General features: G+C 35.0%; 1 protein-coding gene across 1 annotated transcript in view; it reads left to right on the forward strand.

Moving 5' to 3' along the window:
* Window positions 1-23,959, forward strand: part of PROS1 (protein S) — a 66,316-nt gene that overhangs the window by 25,973 nt on the left and 16,384 nt on the right. Inside the window, exons 3-10 of the mRNA XM_032351746.1 lie at window positions 2,091-2,115; window positions 7,864-7,950; window positions 10,340-10,462; window positions 10,560-10,691; window positions 14,024-14,149; window positions 16,567-16,688; window positions 19,877-19,992; window positions 22,978-23,167. Of these exons, the coding sequence (XP_032207637.1) occupies window positions 2,091-2,115; window positions 7,864-7,950; window positions 10,340-10,462; window positions 10,560-10,691; window positions 14,024-14,149; window positions 16,567-16,688; window positions 19,877-19,992; window positions 22,978-23,167 (921 nt within the window). The remainder of the gene's footprint in view (window positions 1-2,090; window positions 2,116-7,863; window positions 7,951-10,339; window positions 10,463-10,559; window positions 10,692-14,023; window positions 14,150-16,566; window positions 16,689-19,876; window positions 19,993-22,977; window positions 23,168-23,959) is intronic.

The raw sequence follows: 23,959 nt of genomic DNA on the forward strand, positions 1-23,959 counted from the left end.
TCCCGAGTTCCTCTTTAATCCTTTTCTCTCTACTTAGGTTCAAAGAATATTTTTTCCAAGGTACCAAAGAATTAATACTCTGCAGGATTGAGCGAGTTTGTGTGGCTTTTTGTGGATAAGCAATTGACAAGACAGAATATTTTATTATTTCACAATATATAGCAGATTAGTACTCTTATTGTGTAGGATACATATATATGTTATATATATAAAATATATACATTTATAATACAGTATAATATAATATTATTTATTATAGAAATTTAAAGATATACCACAGTAGTCAGAACAGTATGATAAACCCCCATGCACCTCCCCTGGTATTATTTATTAATTATTAATTATTAATTATTGCAGCAATCACCATTCTTATTTTGCCTATTCTCAACTCCACGCAGTCTAATTTTAGTTTTGTTTCGCTGGATCATTTAAAGCAAGCCTATATCCCTAAGATATCATATTCTTGCATAGCCCTTAAATACCTGAGTATATACTTCTAACATTGTCTGTATGTTCTTGTAGCTTAGCCACTGAATGGCAAATGAAGAGCGAGGTAGAAAACCGTAGTGGAGAGGAGGGAAAGTAGTGGAGAAGGGAAACTCATTGATTTGCTTCCTCCCCTTCACTTTTTGACATCGGTCTCATATACAAAACAGAAAGATGACAGAGGGAGTAAAGAAAAAAATGGGAGAAATGAAAGGCAAGGGGAAAAGAAACATTTGTGACTGCTTCTCATTTATTTTTTTTAAAGAGTTTCTGTATTTATTTGAGAGAGAGTGAGAGAGGGCATGAACGGAGGAGAGGGTTGGAGGGAGAGGTGTATGGAGAGGGAGAAGCAGACTCCCTGCTGAGTGGGGTGCCTCACATGGGACTGGATCCCAGGACCCAGAGACCATGACCCAAGCTGAAGGCAGACGCCCAACCAACTGAGCCACCCAGGTGCCCCTGCTTCTCATTTTCTATCCTGCCCCATCCGCTCCCTGTCCACATCCCTAATAGCCTAGTCCACACTCCCTGCTGTCCCTAATATCTTCCTTTCACATTCATATCGTCTCCTTTTGAACCCATTCATTGTTGCTTGTCTTCCTGGCTTTTGTTCTGTAGAAGAAAACACCAGTGTTCGAATTACTTGGTGGGAGATCCCACCCTTACAAATGAGTGGACAACTGTTGTTTAGGTTTATATGTGAGAGAAGGCAAGAGTGACTTTGGCTCTGTACTGGATGAAGTCTATTCCTTACTTGAGTATGTTTTTATTTAGAAACACTGGTTTCTTGTGAGGTATTCTTGTGCTGTTAATGTTACACGTTAGATATATTATGGCCTAAGAAGGCTTTGAGGAACCAGCCCAAGAACTGTACCTTCAGAAATCATTTTTAACATTTTTCTCCCTTTGGAAAAGTACATTCCTTAGTCCAAATTACCGATTTACAGACAAACTTTTGGTACATAACCAATTTATAATAAGGTATTACATGTACGTAAGATGCTAAAAGATGAATATTCAGTTTAATTCACTTCAAATTATGTCACTTCTATTCAACATTAAATGTGGCATGTGTAATCAGCATGACATGAAATGTGTCAAATGGGTATCTGATCTTTTTTTTTCCATTAATTTTATTTTATTTCTTTTCAGTGTTCCAAAATTCATTGTTTATGCACCACACCCTGTGCTCCATGCAATATGTGCCCTCCATAATACCCATCATCAGGCCTACCCATCCCCCCACCCCCTCTCCCCTCCAAAACCCTCAGGTATCTGATCATTATGGAAAAATTAAAGAATTTACAAATAGAGAGCATATATTGCATGTAACATCTTTAGTAGAACCTGTTTTCAGTTTAGAAGCTTTTGTTACATGATTTTATTGCTCAATATTGATTCAAGCTAAGTGTCATATTGGCTTAATGTTATTAGTTATCTACTCCTGGCATATTTTAGTATAGCAAGAATATTGTAATGTGGAAATGATAGTTATATGTGATATATTTGCATATTTAATATAAAACACATTATAAAATTAAGTTTTAACTATTTAGTGAAATTTAGGCTTGCTAAAATACATTTTGTCTTTCCTTTCTTTCTAGGATTATTTTTATCCAAAATACTTAGGTAAGTTCAAAGAATCTCAATCATATAATCATAGAGATAGAAGGGAATTTAGATTTGATCAAGTCCAATCTTTCACTCATCTGTTCCATCCAATATAATTTAATTAGCCTCGGGCATAAGAGTTCATTTTATAAGCAGTCTTGCTGTCCTTTTATTTAAGGACACGTAAACAAATTTGAAATGGTTCTTTAATTATTGTCTGGCATTTTGACTTTTAGTCTTTTTTATTCTCCCGACTTTGCCATAAATGTCCATGGGCTGATGATAAATTATATTTAGGTATCAGGACATTCTTTAGAAGCATATGGTTATCATGGGTTATCTTCTTAATATTGGTATATAGTTAACATATAACATTGTATTAGTTTCATGTATACAACATAATATTTAATATATGTATATGTTGCAGAATGACCATCCAGTAAGTCCAGTTAACATCTGTCACCACAACATATTTATAATTTCTTCTTCCTGTGATGAAAACTTGTAAGATCTACTTTCTTAGCAACTTTCAAATATACAATACAGGATTATTAACTATAGTCACCATCCTATACATTATACCCCAAGACTTGTTTACTTTATAACTGGAACTTATGGATTATCTTTTTTTTTTTTTCCCATTTTATTTTTGTAAGTCAATGTGGAATTAAATGGAAGCATCTTTTCAAGTGAAAATAATTTTCCCCAAATTAAAATTCAGTGTAGTATAGAGTAAGAATGCCACTTGACAAGCCACAACATAAGTGACTTCTTACTGCTGCTTTTTTTTTTAATTAATTTTTTTATTTTTTATAAACATATATTTTTATCCCCAGGGGTACAGGTCTGTGAATCACCAGGTTTACACACTTCACAGCACTCACCAAAGCACATACCCTCCCCAATGTCCATAATGAAAGAAAAAAATCTCTACACTCTTCAGAGTTTATGACATAAATCATCATAATTAAAGTGGAGAAAAGATAGAATGTCAAGACTGTTTTAGCTTCTCAATTTTAGGTAGGGATTTAAATATTTTATAGAAAAGGTATTTGGCTATTAAAAATTAAAAGCATTTGCATTAAAAAATACAGTATTAATCCTTGTTTCTTAGGTCCATGTAATGAAGCTGTGTTTTTGTGGACATCAGCACTCAAGAAATATATACCTTTGATCACATAGTACATTTGGATAAAGATAAATAGCTTTTTAATACAACATTATGTATTTTGGGAAAGTTCCTTAGATAAAATACTTTCCTTTTTTCTTCTTTTCTCCTTCTCATTTTCCTCTTTTCTGGCTCTACTCAACTTTCTTTTCTTTTTGCTTGTCTTCTTTGGCAGCATGGTAGAATAATCAAGTACAAAAAACAAAAAAAGAAAACCAAAAGCCAAAAACCAAAAACAAAACCTGTAAGATGTGGGCTCTACTCCCAGATCTAAAAATTTCTACTGTGTCAGGTTAAACAAGTTATTTTGCTTTTCAGGTTCTTATTTAAATGTGCGCTATAATTATATTTTCTAACTTCGGACCTGTTGGGAATACCAGATAAGTATATTTATGTAGATAGTTTTTTTTTTTCACTTTACATTACTCTTCAAATGTAAAGTATTATTATTTAACCAACCCTTAATTTAAAACAAAACTTTACTTTATATCATTTTTACTTTTTGGCTCACAATTTATATTTTGGTCTTTACTTATGTATAGGCATATGCAATGGATTTCACTGTTGAAAACAAAAAAACAAAAACTCTACCTAACTTAAACTTTTATGTCGTTTGCTGTGTATATTCCATAGGCCAATGGCCCCAAATGGGGGGGGAAAAACTTTATGAACCTGTCCTTGGCAAACCTAACATAATTTTACTAGTTACCGTAACTTATTCAGGAATCTCCTTAGCATGAGATAAGACCACCCAAGAACTTAGATCACTAATACTCACATAGTGGGCAGTGTTAGATTTGGAGTTTCAGGGGTTAGAAAGTGCTTCAGTTTATCCATACACCGTATGTACTGCATTGGAAACATGGAATTTGGTAAAAAATACTGTCGATTTCATCACACAAATGTTAAGTTTTTAAGTTCTGTTCTTTCCTTAGAAAATAAAATGAATAACCCTACCATTTAGGTGGATTTTTATATTAATGGAAGAGAAGCTTCTTTGGAAAATGTTCAGTTCTGAGCCTAAATATAAACATTAAAAATAAATTTTAGTTTCTGGTTCTTGCCAAGTCAATTAATTAGCCCAGACTGCTGACTCCTTCCTTCTCTTAAAATCATCTCAAGAGAAACATTGGCATTCTAGGCACTAATGATAACAAAATAAAATGAAAAACCACAAGAAATGTGAGAAATTCATGAATAAACTGAAGGCTGGCTTGACCTAATATGTGTGTGTGGGAAGTTGGGGGCTGACTGCTGAGGTAGCAGTAAGCGGACCATTTGGAGTATTTAAGAAATTACCTAATCATACAAAGCAAGAAAAGGTTTAAGAAAGTACAGTATTGCAAACTCTTAGCAGCAAAAAATAAGAAAATAACAAAAATAGGGATAGAAATAAGTTAAAAGGAAAACAAAAGATTCACAAAAGCAAAATGTTATTCTTTGAAAAGGTTAGTAAGTTAGACTGACCTCTAGTAAGAATAATTAAGAAAAAAGAAAAAGAGAAAAACAAAATGCCAAAACACAAAGTGTAGGAGAAAAAGAAGAAATACTATAAGCCCAACATAGACTGAATTTATAATGGTAAAATAAAGATAATCATAAAGTATAATCACAAAATAATAAAAATAGCTGTACCAAAATATATTTAGAAACTTGATAAAAGGGATATATTCCCAGAAAAATATATAACACTGTAATTTTATAGGAAGAAGTTGATAACTTGGTTACGAGTAATTACTAAATCAGCAAAACCTCAAAGCCCTCTTCCATGGTGCCCCTCAAATTCAAACCCAGATGTTATACAAATGACTTCTTCTAAATTAAAAAAAAAATGTTGTTTTCTCTTAAAAAATTGTCCAAGAAGAGAGAATAAAGTTCTATGCTGTGAGCTTATTCAGAAAGTTTGAAGTAATCTTGATTCCAAAATCAGGTTAAGAACGATACAAGAAAATAAAAACCTGGCGATTCACAGACCTGTACCCCTGGGGATAAAAATATATGTTTATAAAAAATAAAAAATAAAAAAAATTTAAAAAAGGCAAAAAAAATTCCTTTTCAATTATAAATTAATTCTAAATAAAATGATGTTCAATCTAATCTAAAGTGTATTAAAATAATATATCATAAAGAAGTAGGGTTTATTACAGAAATACAGAATGGTTTAACATCAGAAAATCTATCAATTTAATTATCCACATAAAGAGTATATTATTACCTCAGTTCATACAGAAAAAGCAGTTGATAAAATTCAGCATTTAATTATAAAACCTTTTTGCAAGCTGTTTTTGCAAAAAAAAAATCTCCTGATTATAGGAGAATTTTCTGAGCTTGATAAAGTTTATACAGAACAACCATATAATTTACAAATTTTGATACTTTTGTCCAGGACCAGTACTACCGTAGATAAGTGCCCTGGAAACAAAAATTTTTTAAATGACATAAGGAGGGGCACCTGGGTGGTTCAGTGGGTTAAAACCTCTCCCTTTCACTCAGGTCATGATCTCAGGGTCCTGGGATCAACCCCCGCATCAAGGTTTTCTGCACTGCAGGGAGCATGCTTCCTCCTCTCTCTCTCTGCCTGCTTGTTTGCCTACTTGTGATCTCTGTCAAATAAATAAATAAAAATCTTTAATAATAAATGACATAAGGTATGCTCCATCTCACTAGAAATCAAAAAACAATATGAAATATCACTTACTTGACTATTGTGGTATAAGTTAGAAAGCCAAATACAGAAATTCTTAAGCTGTGTGGTGGAAACGCACCTCTGGAGAACCACTAACTATGTGCCTATCTAATGATCCCACAATTCTTGAAACCCCTGGGTATCTATTTCTTATGCATGTACTAATGAGATCCGCATGAAGATATCCATTGCAGTGCAACTTGTAGAGGTGGGACGTTGGGGGCGATCTAAGTATCTTTCATGGGTAGAGGGGATTATAAAAATGGTGGTTGCTTGCAATGGAGTAAAGTTTAGCAAGCAAAAAATTAGAAGCAATAACTTATAGGCAGCAGCATGGAGTGATCATAAACATAGTGCCTCCTTGCTCCCTGAATTTGGATGTACCCTGGGACAGCCTTGATCAGTAGACTCTGGAGGTGACAAAATGCCTCTTCATTGGTCTGGAAGTATCTGCTTTCTTCCTCCTGGAAGCCAGCTGCCATGAAAGAAGAGCCACTTTAGGACCAGCATGCTAAACGAAACTGAACCACATTGAGAAGTCCTGAATTATGACCACATGGGAAGAGAGAAATGTCAGCCATGTGAGTGAAAAGCCATCTCAGGGTGCTTGGGTGGCTCAGTTGGTTAGGCAACTGCCTTTGGCTCAGGTCATGATTCTAGAGTCTCGGGATTGAGCCCCGCATTGGGCTCCCAGCTCCATGGGGAGTCTGCTTCTCCCTCTGACCTAGTCCCTTTTCATGCTCTCTCTCATGCTCTCTCTCACTCTCAAATAAATAAAATCTTACCAAAAAAAAGAAAGAAAGAAAGAAAGAAAAGCCATCTGAGAGGTGGATCTTCCAGTCTCAGTGGTCCTGGCTGACTCTATGTGTAACAGAGACAAACCAGCCCAGCTAAATCCTTTCTAATATTTGACCCACAGATTGTGAACAAAATGGAGGGATTACTTGAGGTTCTAATTTTGGGGGTTGTTACTCAGCAAAAGGTAATCAAAATACCATTTCTTTACTAAGTTGCGATTAGCTGTACAATGAAATGATAAATAGATATAGATACAGTAAAAATATGTTGTCTTCAGAGACTATAAAGAATTGTTGTTGACACTAAATGTCTCCTACTTAAAGTATGTAAGTATTTATCTGTTACTTCAGCTCTTTTTGCTGCCAGATTGCTAGATCTAATTTCACAGAGTTGTAGTGAGAAATTAAATGAAGTAAACCTACTTTATAATATTGAGGCATTATACAAATATTATTATCTTAGTCTTTATACAACACTGAGAAAATTAGAAGTTGCCTGCAGCAGCCAGAAACACTAACTTAATCTATTGACTTAATTATAGACACTTCTAAAGATTTTTAAAATTTATTTATTTGACAGAGCGAGAGATCACAAGAAGGTAGAGAGGGAGGGGAAACAGGCTTCCTGCTGAGCAGAGAGCCCAGTGTGGGGCTCGATCCCGGGACCGTGAGATCATGACCTGAGCCGAAGGCAGAGGCTTAACCCACTGAGCCACCCAGGCGCCCCTAGACACTTTTAAATTAGACTCTGGCCTACAGATACGAGGGTAGCTCTAGGTCTCTGCTGCAGAGTGAAGAACATAGATTTATTTGCCAATAAATTTTTCTGTTAATCTAAGATCTTTTTCATCTCTTGCTTTAAGATTCTTCTCCAAAAAGAAGCTTCCATAAACTTTTTTTCATGATTCTGTATTTACTGCAATCTTGCTTGTAGAATATTTAAATTTTTAAAAATGTGGACGGAAACATTCAGGGATAACATTTTGAATGCCAAATCCTGTCAGTCCCCAGGAAGATAAATATTCTATCACTTTGGATAATTTCTACCTCCACCATGATTTCAGAGGAAGTAAATGTATCTACTCTAAAAAGACTACATTTGCTTGTACTTACAGGTTGTCTTGGCTCTTTCCGAGCCGGGTTGTTCACTGCTGCACGTCAGTCCACCGAAGCTCACCCTGATCTGCGGAGCTGTGTCACTGGTAAACACCTCTACCATCTATTTAAAAAATGAATAAATAAATAAAGCAAAGCAAAACCCTGCAAGTAAATAAAATATACCATGTAAATATAACTAATGTTTAAAATCAACAAATGAGCCCTAGAAGAGTTGTGTGCCTGGCAAGGAGATAGTCTCAAAATCGTTTGAAAGAATGTGTGTTTTTTTTCCCAAATGTAAATGCTGCTCTTTTACTCCAAATAAATATTCCGTCTGATGTTTAAGTTGAACAGTGTTCCTTGTTTACTAAGCGTTAGGTCATCAACTTTAGAATTTTATTCCTGACAGCTTTATTTCAGATGTCGTCGCGTGATCATGTATAAAGTGTAGCCATGCTTATTCTTCTAAGTTTTGGCACCAATCATATAACTGTGAAAAATTAAAATATCACATTAGCCTTCTCCCTCTGAAGTTCATATAGCGCCTAGTGATAACTCTGGTAGATTATTTATCTCTAATATCCTGGGTGAGAGTCAAAGACAAAAGGGTGAAATTGCAACATGTAAATTGGGATGTCTGTCTTGTGAATATTTTACATGTGACATTGGCATTATCTAAATACTCATATATCTGAATTTTCTCTAACTTTAAGTCAGTTGTAATTATACAAGTAAAGTAGTTTGCCTGAACACATATATTTAATACATACTTTATTTTTTAATTTACCAGAGGATATGAAAGTAATGTTTTTAAAGACTTTATTTATTTATTTGTTAGAGAGAGAGCGTACAAGCAGGGGGAGCAACAGGCAGAGGGAGAAGCAGGCTCCCCACTGAGCAGGGAACCCTATGAGGGACTCAATCCCTCAAATCCTGGGATCATGACCTGAGGCAAAGGCAGATGCTTAGTCGCCCTGAGCCACCCAGGTGTCCCGGATATAAAAATAATTTAATAATTTGCTGATTAGCCTGTATTCTAGAATTTTAACTAATACCTAATTTATTGCCACTTTTCAAAAACTTGATATTTTTAGAACATTTATTGAAAAATCTGGCAATTAGGTTTTGTTTAGTTTTAAAACTTTTTTTTTTTTTTTAACATGTAACAGAAAATTCCTCAGGCTAATTTAAGCAAACAGGAGTGTGTCGGAAGGAATTTGCAGAGTTAACTAGGAAGGCTGGAGAAACAGATGTGGGAATGTGCAGGAACCAAGGGACCATCGCAGTGTCTAGTGAGGGAAGAGAGACCACAAATACGCAACTGGGCGTATCATTTAAGATGGTGGTAAAGTTCTGTCACATTTTATGAAGAAAATGGCCTTCCCCTAGGAATCACCAGTTCTCTGCTACCTATTGTCCAGTGTCTGGAAACCATTGTTTTATGTCTTTTGAGCAGAGTTGTATTTATTTAAGGCAGGAAGATGAATCTAGTTCATGTACTTCATCTTAACCCAAATTGGAAGTCCCAAATTCTTTTTTCTGTTGATACCAATTAGTTTTATTTGTTCTGCCTACCACAGTGAATTGTTTTAAGGATCAAGTATGATAATTTATATGAAGAAATAACAAAATACATTTATAAATTTATACTGTATATGTTGTATATTTGTATATACTTGCAAATATAAAAGTAGTTCCCTTTTATAAAATTATTATAAAGATTAATCTAATGGACTCACTTTTTAAAAAAATTTTTATTTAAATTCCAATTAACCGACATACAAAACAATATGAGTTTCAGGTGCACAGTCTAGTGATTCAACACCTATATACAACACACAGGGCTTGTCACAGCAAGGGCATCCCCTAATCCCCATGACCCATTCACTCATCTCCCCCCACCTCCCCTCTGCCAACCTTCGGCCATCCTGCATAGTTAAGAGTTGGCCTGGTGGGACGCCTGAATGACTCAGTTGGTTCAGTGTCTACTTTTGGCTCCAGTCATGATCCTAGGGTCCTGGGATCAAAACCCACAATAGGGCCTCTTGCTCAGCGGGGAGCTTGCCCGCTGCTCTCCCTGCTTGTGCATGCGCTGTCTTTCTCTCTCTCAGAAATAAGAGAGGGAAAAAAAAAAAAATAAAAAGCTGTCCTCTTGGTTTGCTTCTCTTTTTAGAAAAGAGTGAAATCTTGCCATTTGTGACAATGTAGGTGGAGCTAGAGAGTATTATGCTGAGCAAGGTAGGTCAGTCAGAGAGAAACAAGTACTATGTGATTTCACTCATATGTGGAGTTTGGGAAACAAGGCTGATGATCATAGAGGGAAAAAAAATATTGGACTCACTTTTCTATGAAAAAGTATTATTTGAAGGAAGGAGTTATGATTTTTTTCATTGATTACAGGCTTCATGCACAGGATTTCTATTAAAGGGTATGTAGTTCTTTTTTTTTACCATGGCATGTGGCAAAAATTCAATAGCTGTCTATCTCCTTCAGCCATTCCAGACCAATGTAGTCCCCTGCCATGCAATGAAGATGGGTACAAAAGCTGCAGAGATGGTCAAGCTACATTCACTTGCATCTGTAAACCAGGTTGGCAAGGAGACAAGTGTGAATATGGTATGTCTATTAAACCCACCTCACTCCTCTGTTGGCCTCCTAGAACGTTCTCCAGAGGCCTTATTGCTTTAAAAATAATTTATTTTTCCCTTCTTAGATATAAATGAATGCAAAGATCCCTCAAATGTAAATGGAGGTTGCAGCCAGATATGTGATAATACACCTGGAAGTTACCGCTGTTCCTGTAAAAGTGGTTTTTTTATGCTTTTAAATAAGAAGGACTGCAAAGGTAAGAGCAAGAAGGCATTTACTGTGTGGGACCAAAGTTCAGGTAGTGGAATTTCCTCAGGAAATCCTTGGAACTCTCTGGTTGTAAGTGCTTGTAACAAATACACATTATTACCCACCTTGAAGCCTTGTGATACTCGGGGACCGCCTTTTAGTTTAATGTTCATGGATTATTTTGTCATTTATAGAGTTTTTCATTGTTTTCTTATTGTATTATTTATTGAGTATTTTACTGTTTTGTTACTGTGTGTATGTATACGTTTGAATAAAGAATTTCATGAAAAGGTGATAAAGTGAAGTTTCAGTGCAGGTCCTTGCTCACTAGAGTCTTTGCAAAATCATTGTTTTTATTTTTTCCAGACATTCTAATATTATTTCCTTTATACTATAAGATAAACAGCTATACAGAGTAATCCATCATAATCCTTAATAACCTCTTCCACTGTATTTCATATTTCCTTGTTAGATATACCTGTCAAATATCTAATATAATCCTTTCTTCTTACAACTTATTTCCTGTGTGGTTTTGGGAAAGATGAACTATTTTCTTTCTCTTTATAGATGTAAGATCTCATCATTGGTCATAACTATTTTTTTTTCCTTCAGATTTGAATAATCCCTGTCAGTTTAACTTTTCAATAAGTCATTGTACTAGTGTATTTCCTTTGTTTTTTATTGTCCTTATGTTTCCCTCCAATTTTGACTTTTTCCCCTCTGTCTATTGTCCTTTCTTTTTTTTTCTTTTTTTTTAAAATTTATTTTATTATTATTTTTTAAAGATTTATTTATTTATTTTACAGAGAGAGATCACAAGCAGGCAGAGAGGCAGGCAGAGAGAAAGAGGAGGAAGCAGGCTCCCTGGCGAGCAGAGAGCCCGATGCAGGACTCAATCCCAGGACCCTGAGATCATGACCTGAGCCGAAGGCAGCGGCTTAACCCACTGAGCCACCCAGGCGCCCTCTATTTTCCTTTCTATTTGATTCTTTTAACTGCCACAATTAAAACTTCGAATATTTGTGCTATGTGTGGATGGCTAAAAATGAATTTTCCAGCCTGGAGTTAGGTTTTGCCTTTAGAAATTGGAAATTATTTTCTCCTCCCTCCCTCCCCCCCTGTCTTCTTCCCTCGCTCCCTCCCTCCTTCCTTCCCTCCCTCTTTGTGCCTCTCCTTTTGGCTATGAGGTAGAACAATATAGTAAGTTAAATCATAAAGTGTTCCTCTTCAACTCTAGTCAATTCAACATGGGGAAATCCCCATATTGAATTCATATTGAAGGGATGTTCTATCCCTCACTGCACTGTAGTGTTTATTATAGTATAATTTACTATAATATTGTTTAAAGCACAGTTAAATGACTCTAAAGTGAACTGCATTAACTAACAATTTCTCCTAAACCATTACCAATTTGTGACCATACATCTTTCCTGTCTGCCTATTTGAAGGTCTGAGGTTTGAGGTTAGAAATTGAGAATACCACTACTGTTAGAACATATTATAGAAAACCATCATAATGCAGGATACCATATGTATTCTATAAGCAAATAATACCCATTCATACTTCTGCATTTAAATACTTGAATGGTCTGCTCTTCTAAAGAAGTTGTGACTTATATTTTTAATTAAAAGCTATTTAATTCTTATCCATTGAGTTAATACACATGTATATAAATTATTACAAAAAGTCCTTTTATACATAAGAATGTCCCCGATGACCATGACATATGTTCTTGTATACTTCATTTACACAGACTTTATCCATGAACTAGGTGATAGAAAAATATGTATATGACTATTACAATAGGGTCTTTGCCAAGATGTGGATATTGCTTGAGATCAAGTTGCCAGTGATTGTCTACAAATGCAAGAATAAAACTTTTTGTCAGACATTAGATGTCACTGTAGGGTAATAAAATCAATGTGCTATAACCTGAACTCATATGATTTAGATAGTTCTCTGCAGTATGCCTCAAACCAAATAATTTTAGTCATATGTTTTCACTTTCTTTTAAAATATGGCTTTTATAGCTATTTTTTTAAATGAATATTTTATTTGATGTAATTGGAGATTCACATGCCATTGTAAGAAATTATAGAAAGAGATCCCATGTGCTCTTCTCAGTTTCCCCCAGTAGTAACATTTTATAAAACTGTCCTACAATATCACACCCAGGATATTGACATTGATACAGTCATGATATAGGATTCCCTTATACAGGAATTGATTCAGTTATTTCTGTTCATGCTTTTTTAAATAGAGTAATGTCTGAAATTTTGGTTATTAGTCTATGGAAAAATTAAACTCTCAATTTTATAGAGTAGAAAATATATTTTCCATTCTGAATTTGTCTGTCTCCAGAGAGTACAGATGAGAAAAGTTCACTAATAATTACATCTCCAGTGAACTATTTCTGCAACTTGTTTTTTCTCACAGATGCTTTCATCTAGTGACTAGTTGCAATTAGTATTTTGTTTTCTACTCTACCATGTAATATAATATACATGTTAATATAATATAATAAATACAATAAATGCACCTGAAATTTCTGAATATTAATTTGACACTAAAATTTGCATTGGAATTCTATACATACTTAGAGACCTTCCTCTATTCTTATTTATTTATTTATTTATTTGAGATTTTATTTATTTATTTGACAGAGAGAGAGATCACAAGTAGGCAGAGAGGCAGGCAGAGAGAGAGAGAGAAGGAAGCAGGCTCCCTGCTGAGCAGAGAGCCTGATGCGGGGCTCGATCCCAGGACCCTGAGACCATGACCTGAGCTGAAAGCAGAGGCTTTAACCCACTGAGCCACCCAGGTGCCCCCTCTATTCTTTTTTAAATTTGAATCACTCTTGAATACTTCAGTCAATAATAATAGTATGCAGATTTAGCTACTGTCCATTTCCAAAGGAAAACATGGCTGATGAGTCACCTCATTTTTATTTATTATATTTGTGATAATACAGAGTGAATCCACTTTCAAGTACATATTTCAAAAACATGTATTTAGGGATATATATTAAGAATATGGTGAATCTTTTCTCCCATTTATTTGTGTAATGTAGCTTGATAGATAAGAAAATAGCTAAAGCCCTTTCCTTTTACATAACTCTGAAGAACATAGCAACCATCAAATTCCCTATGTTTTCCTGAAGAAATCATGTTTAGTAAACTAAAACGTGATGATAGACTTAAAATTTTGTTATTCCCAGGCCACTTTATTGTCTCATTATATATATTAAACTAGATGCAGGAAACACAAATCAAGCATTCTTTGCTATTATCCTCTGGTATGGGAGAAATATTTTTTTAATCTATTGGTTTCATTTATAGATGTGGATGAGTGTTCTGTAATGCCAGACATTTGTGGCACAGCTGTGTGCAAGAACATCCCAGGAGATTTTGAATGTGAATGTACTGAAGGCTACAGATACAATCCTGTACTAAAGGCTTGCGAAGGTAGAGTTGTGGTGGTGTCTATCATTGTTGATGGTGGAGAGGGTGGGTTTGAGCCTTGGTTTGAGATTAGAAGCGTTGGTTCTGTTTGATGTCCACAATAAGATTTCCGAAGATGGCAAGCTCCATATACAGCGTGGCCAAATGGGGAATCATTGGCTTCCTTCCAGAGTAAAAGTATCTAAGAGCATGGTCTTTAGGTTTAGTCTTACGCACTGTTTGTCCTCTAAGCTATGTATGAATTGGAGACCTCCCATGTTTGATAAAAGCAAAATAAACATATCTTCACATCATTTAAATAATATTAAAAGATAAAAAGAGTTTCGATCTGGAAGGAAACACATACACATATAAAAGAAAGACAAGTTTAAAAATCACATGGATGTTACATGGAAGGTTAGAAACCTTCAGTTTTATACCAAGCATTTTGGTAATCTTCTGCGCATGTTTCTGTACGTCTGTCATTTATTCTTAAATAGGAAATGACATAGTTCTGTTGTAATTAAATACATATAAAAAAATCTCATCATAATGAAATGCTAACTGAGCTCTAGAAATTTAAAAAGTATTGATGAGTACTGTCAGCACCTGTGGATTTGGGAGAGCCCTTTGGATTCATTTGGCCAAAGGAGTGCTGCCAGGTGTGCATGTAACTTGGAAGTATTGGGGGGCTTAAAAAAAGATCATAGATATATGGAAATTATTTCATATCCTTTAAATCTTAAAAACTTTAAATTTAATATCATGACTAAAACTAATCAAATCAATAGTGATTTTTCTAATATTTCTATTATATACATATGTTTATATGTATAAAATGTACCCTTTTAACCATTCTTAAGGGTACCATTCAGGGGCTTTAATTATTTTCACATGGTTATGGCCACAGAGCCACTGCTCTCTGTTTCCAGAAGTTTTTCATCATCCCAAACAGAACTCTGTAACCATTAAGCAATAAATTTCCCTTCCTCCCTCTCCCAAATTCTAAACTATTTTCTGTCTCTATCTACTTTTTGGGAGATAACCTTTAATTTATTTTCTATCTTTATGAATTTGCCTAAATCAATAGTAATTTTAAAATATTTTTTAAAAAAATATATCTGCTCCTGTTGATATTTTGATGTTTTACATTTTATGCACTCACCAAAAAATATCTCTTCCATACAGCATTTCTGTTCTCACACAACTCCAGATAGAAATTACTATGGTAATATTAAGATTTGGTATTAGCCAACTTCATAATGTATATTGTAGTTTTAGCCAATAAAACACAGGTTTTTTGAAAAAGATGTATATATGACACATATTCATCTTACTTCAATTATCTGCAATTTAATTTTGATGCTAAGGAATCACCAATTTTCAGTTGTATTTTGAGGCATTTCATGGGGGAATTTGTAAGCTAGTAATATATGCATTTATGTACTTGTAAATTTACCAAGATTGGAGGATGCATGCTTTGGAAATATCAAGGATCTCATGTAGCTCTGAAGTAGATTTACTGAAACATGTTATTACAATTTTTCAAAGATGATTTTCTCAAAACAGGGGCAAGAACAGGGAGGTATAGATTTCACAATGGGGGGTGGTAATAGCACAGTGAGGTTTGTTTTTCTTTTTTAAGTGATAAGAAATAAAGATACATCCTCAAATGTGTTGTCACTCTTAATTGCTGCATTATGGAATGTCGAATGTTCTTGATATTATGTAGAATGTTCTTGATATTATGTAATACCTGGTTATATTAACCTTCAGTTAAAAGGGATTTTTCCCCCTTCCCCTTTCCCCCCTCCTCTCCTCTCCCTTCCTTACCCCTCCCTTTCTTTTCTTCAAAGCAAATAATTGGGAGGCAGTCTCAATGGAATTCATTTAGTTAGAAATGACAGTTACCTTGAGACTCAGTCTTTTTTCCTTCAAATTAAAAACTGGAAAATTAGCATAGTTGTTATATTTTTATTAATTATTTATTACTGAAAGTTATACATTAAATTTATTTCACTTGTGTAAATGATAGAAATTATGCTTGACACTCATTTAAATTTCCATGCCAAGTGTTGAAATGTGATTTCATGGCAGAGAGATTTCTTTTACTAAGAATCTAGTATCCTGATTATCTTTTATCTATCTATCTATTTATTTATTTAATTTATTTGGGATACGGAGTGAGTGAGTGCAAGAAGGGGAGGTGTAGAGGGAGAGGGAGAAAAATCTCAGCAGACTCGGGGCTGAGTATGGTGCCTGGTGTGGGGCTTGATCTTAAGATCCCAAGACCATCATCTGAGCTGAAATAGAGTCAGATGATCAACCGACTTAACTACCGGCACCTCTATAATCACTGATTATCTTATGCTAAAATTGGAATACTCCTCTTAGATTGAACGTTTGGAAGATATTAAGATCTGTGTTCCCTTTTACCCCAGACGTGGACGAATGCTCTGAGAACATATGCGCTCAACTTTGTGTCAACTACCCTGGAGGTTTCTCTTGTTATTGTGATGGGAAAAAAGGATTCAAACTTGCCCAAGATCACAAGAGCTGTGAGGTAACATTTTGCAATGCTAAACTTACCATCTCTTCTAAAATGAGAAACTGGGGTACATATTTCCACATAGCTGAGATAAGTCAGGAAAATACAGATGTTCTTTTTAAAGAAACGATATATTTTTTTTAAAAGATTTATTTATTTATTTTGAGAGAGAGAGACAGAGAGAGAGCATGGGAGAGATAGAGAGGGAGGGAAAGAGAATTTCAAGCAGACTCCCCAGTGAGCATGGACAAGGACTGAGATCATGACTTGAGTCCAAATCAAGAGTCAGATGCTTAACTGACTGAACCACCCAGGCACCCAGGAAAAATACAGATGTTCTATAATAATTGCTATAGTCTAGCAGGCTATGAATCGCAGTCCAATTACTAATTTTGGTCATGTAAGCTATAAATATTGGGGATAATTAGTGACTTGGTTTAAAAAAATGATTGCAGGGTCATAGTTCAGAAAGTGTTCATCCGTATAGGCTGTACGTTTACAAAATACAATGAGTATGTTTATTTAAAAAATTAAGAAAAGCTGAGGCTTATACTTCTCTTTGTGAGAAAAAACATCTTACATAGAAACCTTAGCAGGAACGTTTTCCTCAGTGTACTTTTCTTTATCCCACTCTGACAAGTTTGATCGCTCTTCAGCATGTCAGTACTTGCAAGAGTGCTCGTAAAATCTTGGGTGGAAATAACTTTCAAATTGGAATTTAGTGGGGTTTAAGTACATAAAAATTCAGAGAGGTCAGTTTTGTTCATCTTTATCTCTCAAACTTGCTTTTATTCACTTGGATTTAATTGACCCAAGAATTGAATGTTGGGGGTAGTTTTTCCTTCATTGAAATAAATAGGTCGGGGTGCCTGGGTGGCTCAGTGGGTTAAAGCCTCTGCCTTCGGCTCTGGTCATGATCCCAGAGTCCTGAGACCGAGTCCCCGCCCCTGCATAGGGCTGTCTGCTCAGTGGGGAGCCTGCTTTCCCCTCTCTCTCTGCCTGCCTCTCTGCCTACTTGTGATCTCTGTCTTTTAAATAAATAAATAGAATCTTTAAAAAAAAGAAAAAGAAAGAAAGAGATCAGCATCTGAAGCTCTTTTTTCTGTGTATAAGGATCATATGTTAGTGATTCTTAGTCCCACTCTTGAAATCCTTTATGCAAGTGAAGGTAAAATGTTACAGGATTATGAGGCAGAGTAAAACAAAATAAAACACAACAAAAAACCCACCTTAAATGGTGATTTAATCACGTGTGTTCACATACCTCTGTATCCCTTATTAGCACTATACTGTGTATGTCCAAACATGTAACATTCAATAAATGCCACCTACTAGGGAAGGGAAGAGAAGGTGAGATATTTGGCATATGCAGTAACTTCGACTATACTTAATTGCATGCCGTGCTCTGTGGATGTCTATTTTGTAATTTAATCTTTTATTATTTTAGTATTTGTAGTAGTTACACATCACCATCTACCCTGAAATAGATTTACTGAAATTCTAAGAGGAAATGAGATGTTATTTCTGGACCTTGATTTAATACAGTGTCAGGTACACAGATCCCCCCTTGAGTATCTGTATATGTGCCCAAGAACTTATCCCTAAAAAGCTTTCTGTTTTAATGTTTGCTTTTACTCTTAGAAAAAAAACTTTGGTATTAAATTTAATGACTCTGAATCATTTTTTTGTTAATTCCTTGGGTACTAACGTGGTATCTTAATTTATATTTATTCCACGTAGGTTTTCCAGCATTTCCTTTGATGCAGGCAGGCTCCGTCCGAGAACCTGGGAAGGTGGGGTGGGGGAGTTCCCACAGGAACAGCCAAGAGGTTCCTTGGCTTCCCACAGGATAGAAATCAAATTCGTGCCAGGGAAAGTGAAAGTGGAGTTTACTGAATAGTGTGAATAACAGAGTATAGCAGACAGAGTGTCTGGAGGACTTGGAAAGGAAAAGAGAATGGGTCTCTTCATTATTTAGGGCTAGGGATTTATATTGGAAAGGGGTCCAGGGCGTGTGTTCCTTTAGGAATCCAGCGTAGGGTCTGATCAAAGGCAAGCGATGGGTGAGTAATAGGTGTTATTTTATAAATCATCGAAGGTGGGGGGTGTTGATGCCAGTGTCAGCTGAGGTTTGTTCAAAGCTAATGTCCTATAACATGTTTGGGATCCAGGTCTTCTTAGATGTTATCAGATATTTGGGGCCTAGGACAGAACTCAGAGAATTATTAACTTCCCTGCTCCCCTCTACTCCCTGGAGTGGGAACATAGCTTCTTTGGCTTTTACGCAGATGGGAGGTGAAATATAGAACATGAGTAAATAGGGCTGAGCAAGAAAACAGCAGAAATGGAGTCTTTCTAAAATAGAGTCCCTTGAGCTTCCCTACCTCACCTTCGTTATCTAGATGATACATTTTTGCTCAGAAAATTTTTCTTTTTTTAAAAGCAAACAGCCCTGTCTTTTTTTTTTTTTTTTTTTTTTTTTAGGATTTTATTTATTTATTTGACAGAGAGAGAGAGAGATCACAAGTAGGCAGAGAGGCAGGCAGAGAGAAGAAGGGAAGCAGGCTCCCTGCTGAGCAGAGAGTCTGATATGGGGCTTGATCCCAGGACCCTGGAATCATGACCTGAGCTGAAGGCAGAGACTTTAACCCACTGAGCCACCCAGGTGCCACAGAAAATTTTTCTTAATAAATGAATGAATGAATGTATGAGGTGCTACTTCTTGGTATACTAATTTTTCCACAATTTCTGACTCCAAAATTTTTTTCTAAGAAAAAAATTTAGACTGGAAACAGCATTTCCTTTGCAAAAAGAATAATGAGTTGAGAGAGAAAAAGGTTAATTTTTGCATAGTTAGACATGTTCAGAGCTGCAGTTAATTAGGAGATATGTGTTGTTACTAGAAAAAAAAGGTTATGTTTCGGGCTGAGATTTGCAAAGGAAATAGTAAGGACAAAAATACAAGTCACATACATTGAGCAAGACTTTTTAAAAACACACGTTCTGAGAAGTTATACTGATGGACTATATAAGGAAGTAAAAGATGTTGCTTTATTACCAAGGGTGTTCTAATTTAATTAACTTATCAGAGAGGACACATTTGACAAGACCATTAGGAAGCAGAGAAAGGAATGCTAACCTGACACAAACAGCAAGCAATAACCTATTCATTTTGTTTCTTTGTTTTGTTTCCTTTTTTTCAGGCTGTTCCAGTATGCCTTCCTTTGAACCTTGACAAAAATTATGAATTACTTTACTTGGCAGAGCAATTTGTAGGCGTGGCTTTATATTTAAAATTTCGTTTGCCGGAAATCACCAGGTGAGGTACCAATGTCAGTAATAATCTCTAGAGGTAAGCAGGTAAGGACAGAAGTTTAGTGACCAAAAAAGGTTTGAAATGTATGAAATTGCATTTCCAATTGGATAATTTAGGGATATTATCAATCAGATGATTTGAGGAGCCCTAAAGTTGATTTACCCCTTCACACATGTTTATTGTCATGCTAGAAATCATTTGCTTCATTCTAGGCTGACCTTCTCCAGTGATCATTTTACCTTAATACATCCTTCTTCCTTTTCTAGTGAATACGTATGTACTAAGAAGTTGGGAAAGTAGATTTAATATATTTGAGAAATTTCCATTCTTCTTCATATGTGTTATAAAAACTAAGTAATGAGAAAGTACTCAAAGTATTGCTCTTAGAATATAGTTATATTCATAATTATTAAAGAAAATTCATAAGATTACTTAGGTAGTATTTTAAAGAAACATGTCACATGATTTTAATGGACTGAGTACCGTTTCTGTTATTCCTACAGTTAGGTTGCTTGTAGGAAAAGAATAGTTGCTTGTACTTTAGGGTCATGATTCTACTTTAATTACCAAATTTTCTCAGAGTCATACATGGTTGGAGCTAGAAAAAAGAAATTGGAATTTTGTTGGAAAAGTGGAAAGGAAGTGTATTTGTGACTGATTTATAGAATCCATATTTTAAAATATTTTAATTAGATAAGCATGCCTACATACAGTTTAATTCATTAGATATATGAATGATTATTCATAAAATAATTCAACTAAATTCATAGACATCGCATCATTAAGGAACTTTGAACTATATTCTCAAAGTCAATGATACAGTTGTGCTCCTTCAGTACTCTTATCCACCAGGACCCGATTTTCCCTTTTAACATCTCAGAGCAAATAATATTGTCTAGTGACGGAGACTGGAAACAGCATTTCCTTTGCAAAAAGAATAATGAGGTTGAGAGAGAAAAAGGTTAATTTTTGCATAGTTAGACATGTTCAGGGAGATTCAGTTCTGACAACTCAGAATAGTTTGAGCTCTAACATTGGATCAAATAGGCCAAATAATGATTTTTTTCAATATTTATTTGTTCCTTATTTACTTAGTTTAAACTTTTTATTGAAGTATATATACATGTACAGAAATGTACCCGTACCTTAAGTGTATAGCTTAATGAATTTTTTATAAACTGCCACCTGGTAAGTAAGCAACACAAAGAATTGTTAGTGCTTGGTTGCTTTTCTCCCCTGCTTTTTGCAAATTCCTTCAGCTCTGTTTTCAATGATCAAATATTTATTCTATCCTAAAGTTAACAAATTCACTCATCCTTTTCATTCTACAAAATTTCAGAAAAAGAATGAATTGTTCCCCAATGTTTGCTGATATATTCCAGACAGAAAGATACAGAACACAAGTCTTTGTATTAGTGGGTTAGCATGATTTTGCAGAGAGGGAGATTACCTCCATAATAGGATCAACTTCTGGAAGATCCTGAGCATACACAGATTTGGGTTTTGACAGAATAATACATGTTTAGCATCAGCAAAATGTGGTGGTTATGAAAGAGAATAGAGGTCCTTTTCCTAAACCAAGAATATAAAATAAAAAAATAATCTTAGTTCAGTCAATTATTACTACCTTGTTATCTCTCCAACATACTTTACTCCACATGACCTCTTTTAAATATTTCTTTGGAATTCTAGAGATTAAAAAATTCATTTTATGAGCCTTTCTTTGTTCCATTTGAAGTTAGAAGTTGTATATGGTGCCCCTACTACTATTAGTGGGAGGTAAGGATTCTTTCTTACCTTACTTGGCTGTTATCTGAAGTCTTAACTTTTTTAGTGTAAATTACTTTTATTTTAGCTTAACTCAAGTGACTAATAGTTATACAAATATTTTTTCTATTCCCTATTTGTCTTTTTTCAGTCATTTTGTTTATTTTTATTTTTATTTTTTTTAGATTTTTAAAAATTTATTTGACACAGCGAGAGAGAGAGAGGTCACAAGTAGGCAGAGAAGGAGGCAGAGATAGAGGGGGAAGCAGGCTCCCTGCTGAGGTCACATTTTTCAGTCATTTTGATTTGCTGGTTTCTTGAAAATGTTAATGCTGATTCTCATTATGGTGTCATTAAGGCACTAATCAGTACCTGTTATTTTTTAATCCAGCATTTCTAACATCTTCCCTTGTAATAGCTGCGTATATATCTAGGGTCTTAATTGTAACAGTCATTGCCAGAGCTCAGATACCCCCAAGCACATGGCTAGACTACATCTTTTAAGCTCTCCTCCTATATGCTCTAGTACAGTGACTTACACAGTTAGAGTTTTGGAGAGCTTTTGAAATCAGGCTCACAGATACATCTTAAAGTTTTTACTTTACCTTTCTTTCCACATATGAAGGCTTAATTATGTTTGCAGCCATCTAGGTACTGTCTTGTATGTCTCTGTGAGTGATTCCTTCCTGACATATATGAAGTCACAGGGAAAACAGGCCTTTTGATGCATAAACCCATCGTGAAATTGTAACATCTTTTACTAATCACTTATGGACACAGCAAAAAAAAAAAAAAAAAAAAGAATCTTAATGTCATAATGTCAGATTATATAGTGTATAAGAAGCTCCAGGAGAGATACAATATATCTAGTATTTGTACGTGCATGAATTCTAACATTTAAAAAAGGGCCTTCAAAACAAACAAAAAATATGAAATGCAATCCAAATGCAGTGCAAAAAAATATGAAAAATTACCAAAGCATCTGTTCATGGGGGAAAAAGACTCTAATAATAAGCAAGAAAATATAATAACTTGATATTAAACACACATGGAACCAGAGATAACACATGAACAGTCTAATTCTGCCCTACTCTTTTTTTAATTCCAGGAAAGAAAGAGTTGGCTCTCTCAATATACTGCTGTTTACTAGTATAAGAGAAGGAATAGTATATTGAGCTTTCCATATTTCCCTATTAAGGCTTTCTCTTTTCCATTATTTAGATTTTCAGCCCATTTTGATTTTCGGACCTATGATTCAGAAGGTGTTGTCCTGTACGCAGAATCTCTTGACCACTCAGCTTGGTTCCTGATTGCACTTCGTGATGGAAAGATTGAAATTCAGTTTAAGAATGAATTTACAACCAAAATCATATCTGGAGGCAAAGTTATTAATAATGGTCATTGGAATATGGTAGGTTTTGCAGATTTCACAAAGAACGTCTCTACTTTGACACAGTTTGTTTAACATCATTAATAACTTATTTTTATACTGATACCAAATGTAAATGGAGCCGGATTTATTTGATGTTGTATGAAGCATATTCCATGCACTGTATGTCCTTGAAACAGCGTCTGAGAAATGATAACCTCACATAATATTTGAAATAGTATTGAAAACAGTATGAAATTATTTTCAGTTACTTGCTTGGACTACTTTATCTTTGACTTTTTACCTTTTTTAGTGGCTGCTGTTGGTGTCTCTCCTGTAGGTTAGGGGTTTTTAGCAGGCATAACAGCTTATGCAAAGACACTGCTGATCAAGGACAGCCATACTGAATAGCCACCCATATTTTTAAATGAAAGAGAAATACACATAGTAACAGAAATACATGTAGAAAGAGTAATATAGTAATTAACTCAATTTTAAATATTAGAATATAGATACATAATCAATTTGTACAAACAGTATACACTAGCTAGTATAGTAGTACCAAGTAGAGTACTTAAAATGAGCATTTTTACATAATCCCTAAAAGTGAGACTAAAAAGGAATTTTTCATGAGGGCATTACTCCTAGTCTCTAATGGGGAGAATTCTTTTCTGCAAAGGAGTCATTGCTACTTTCAGCAGCTGATAACTCAGAGATCAGCTTCCCCTTAGAATGTGGTACCCCGGGGCACCTGGGTGGCTCAGTGGTTAAAGCCTCTGCCTTCAGCTCAGGTCATGATCTCAGGGTCCTGGGATTGAGCCCCACTTTGGGCTC

This window comes from Mustela erminea, chromosome 1 (assembly GCF_009829155.1).
Source record: "Mustela erminea isolate mMusErm1 chromosome 1, mMusErm1.Pri, whole genome shotgun sequence".
In the NCBI taxonomy this organism is placed as follows: domain Eukaryota; kingdom Metazoa; phylum Chordata; class Mammalia; order Carnivora; family Mustelidae; genus Mustela; species Mustela erminea.